This window comes from Portunus trituberculatus, chromosome 9 (assembly GCF_017591435.1).
Source record: "Portunus trituberculatus isolate SZX2019 chromosome 9, ASM1759143v1, whole genome shotgun sequence".
Taxonomy (NCBI): Eukaryota; Metazoa; Arthropoda; class Malacostraca; order Decapoda; family Portunidae; genus Portunus; species Portunus trituberculatus.
The window spans coordinates 690,001-692,500 of NC_059263.1; the positions used below are offsets into that span (position 1 = coordinate 690,001).

A 2,500-nucleotide genomic window follows, 5' to 3' on the forward strand; every position below is an offset into this window, starting at 1 on the left:
AGAGCCAGAGCGAGAGAGAGAGAGAGAGAGAGAGGGGGGGAGGAATATATAGACAGATGAGAAACTGAAAGAATAGTGAAGAAGAAGAGAGAGAGAGAGAGAGAGAGAGAGAGAGAGAGAGAGAGAGAGAGAGAGAGAGAGAGAGAGAGAGAGAGAGAGAGAGAGAGAGAGAGAGAGAGAGAGAGAGAGAGAGAGAGAGAGAGAGAGAGAATAGATGAACACCATGCAGGGAAGGAAGAGAAGGAGAGAGTGAAAGAGAGAAGAGAGAGAGAAAGAGAAAGAGGGAGAGAGAGAGAGAGGGAGGAGAATGGAAAAGAATGAAGAAGGATGAGGAGGATGAAAGGGGAGATGCAAGAGAACGGAGGAGGCAAATAAAGAAATATCAAAGAGGAGGAAGAGAAGAGGAGGAAGAGGAGGAGGACGAGGAGGAGGAGGAGGAGGAGGAGGAGGAAGCAGGTGGTGAAATGGAATATTAAGTTAAGAACATTAAGACAAATATTAAAACTAACTTCTCGACATTAATTTCCTCTGTCTCTCTCTCTCTCTCTTCTCTCTCTCTCTCTCTCTCTCTCTCTCTCTTTCACATCACTTCAAATAACGCAAACACAACAAATTTTCTAAGAGACAAATACGTTAGAGAGAGAGAGAGAGAGAGAGAGAGAGAGAGAGAGAGAGAGAGAGAGAGAGAGAGAGAGAGAGAGAGAGAGAGAGAGAGAGAGAGAGAGAGAGAGAGAGAGAGAGAGAGAGAGAGAGAGAGAGAGAGAGAGAGAGAGAGAGAGAGAGAGAGAGAGAGAGAGAGAGAGAGAGAGAGAGAGCACCACCATCTTAACAAACCAGCCTTCATTTAGATTATCTCAGTTAATTACAAAGCTTATTAAGAGGACGTTGTTTGTTTTTTCCTATATTTTTTTGTCTATCTTTTTTTTTGTGGCCATCGCAGTGTTAGGAAGGAAGGTGGAGAAAATGAGGGTATTAAATGAGAAACACTAAACCCTCCTTTATCTTAGCACCGGAGACGACATCACAGTAACGTGTGTGGGAATATTACTTAGTGAGGGAAACACTTCTTAACACTGTGCTAATACACTGGTTATTCACTCATACATCTGACAGCCATGAATACCCACCTAACCAAGCCAAACCTACAGAAACACAAGAGGTAACACAAGGAGGCAACACTAACAAACAACACAGCACAACACACCCCAGTTCACCCTTCACCCCTCCACCCGTTGACCCCCGCAGCACAATACAATCAACTGACGAAGGGAAGCGCTGGGAGGCAAGTGACCCCTCAAGACAAGGATGTAAATATGTAGCAGTGCGTCTCTATCCTGCCCGCGAGGTGACGACAACTGCAGTATTAATTTGAACCTGTGCACACCTGAGAACTGAGGGCAGGTGTGAAGATCGACGCAAGCACACACACACACACACACACACACACACATACAGACGCACTCACGCACATGATTCGTACCTTAGAGCAGTGCTTAAGGAGGAAAACAGTGACAAGCTTCCTTTGTCTTATTGTATTCGTTTTTTTTTTCTCTCTCTCTCTCTCTCTCTCTCTCTCTCTCTCTCTCTCTCTCTCTCTCTCTCTCTCTCTCTCTCTCTCTCTCTCTCTCTGTCTCTGTCTCTCTCTCTCTCTCTGTGTGTCTCTCTCTCTCTGTCTATCTATCACACACACACACACACACACACACACACACACACACACTCTCTCTCTCTCTCTCTCTCTCTCTCTCTCTCTAGTTATCTATCTATCTATCTATCTATCTATCTAACTCTCTCTCTCTCTAGCCTAACCTAACCTAACCTAACCCAACTCAACCCAGCAGACCACACGCCCCCAGCACAGCACACGCACCTCCGAGGGTCACACGGGCGTGGGCGTGGGCGTAGTGTGAGCCGTGGGAGGCGGAGCACTGGTACAGGCCGGCGTCGGAGGGCTGAAGGCTGGACACACGCAACACCTCCTTGGGCCGCACCGTCACCCTTCCATCTGACCTCACCTTCCTGCCGTCCTTCAGCCAACGCACCTCCTCCACCGGCGATCCTGATACGTGACACATCAGCTCCACCGTGCCCCCTGCGTCCACCTGGATCTCCCTGGGGCTCACCTGTGGGAGGAGTAAGCGGATACTCTACACTACAGTCAGTCTGCTCTAAAGTGGCTCCTGGTCTCAGTCTGAATGGTGTTCCAGGGAATGCGTGGCTGTCAGATCTTGAGGCAAACCGTGAGCTGTCCTTGTCATAAGTGCGTTGATCGACAGAAAACAAGTATTATTCTCATCAGATCAATTACATTATCAATAAGCTACATATTTTAAAGCCAAGAGCCATTTTATTTATTTATTTATTATCTAGAGCAGACAGGCTTTAGAGTAGAGTAAGTATGTTAGAGTTGTATAGGTGAGAGAGGGAAATCTGGCCAAGGGAAACACAAACGATGAGATCCTTTATTGCCAAGACGCGTTTTCATATCTATTCTGCTTAC

General features: G+C 46.9%; 1 protein-coding gene across 1 annotated transcript in view; it reads right to left on the bottom strand.

Annotated features, from left to right (window-relative positions):
• The window catches only part of LOC123501450 (Down syndrome cell adhesion molecule-like protein Dscam2), a 132,429-nt gene that overhangs the window by 40,088 nt on the left and 89,841 nt on the right, over positions 1–2,500 (bottom strand). Inside the window, exon 9 of the mRNA XM_045250280.1 lies at positions 1,871–2,123. Within this exon, the coding sequence (XP_045106215.1) occupies positions 1,871–2,123 (253 nt within the window). The remainder of the gene's footprint in view (positions 1–1,870; positions 2,124–2,500) is intronic.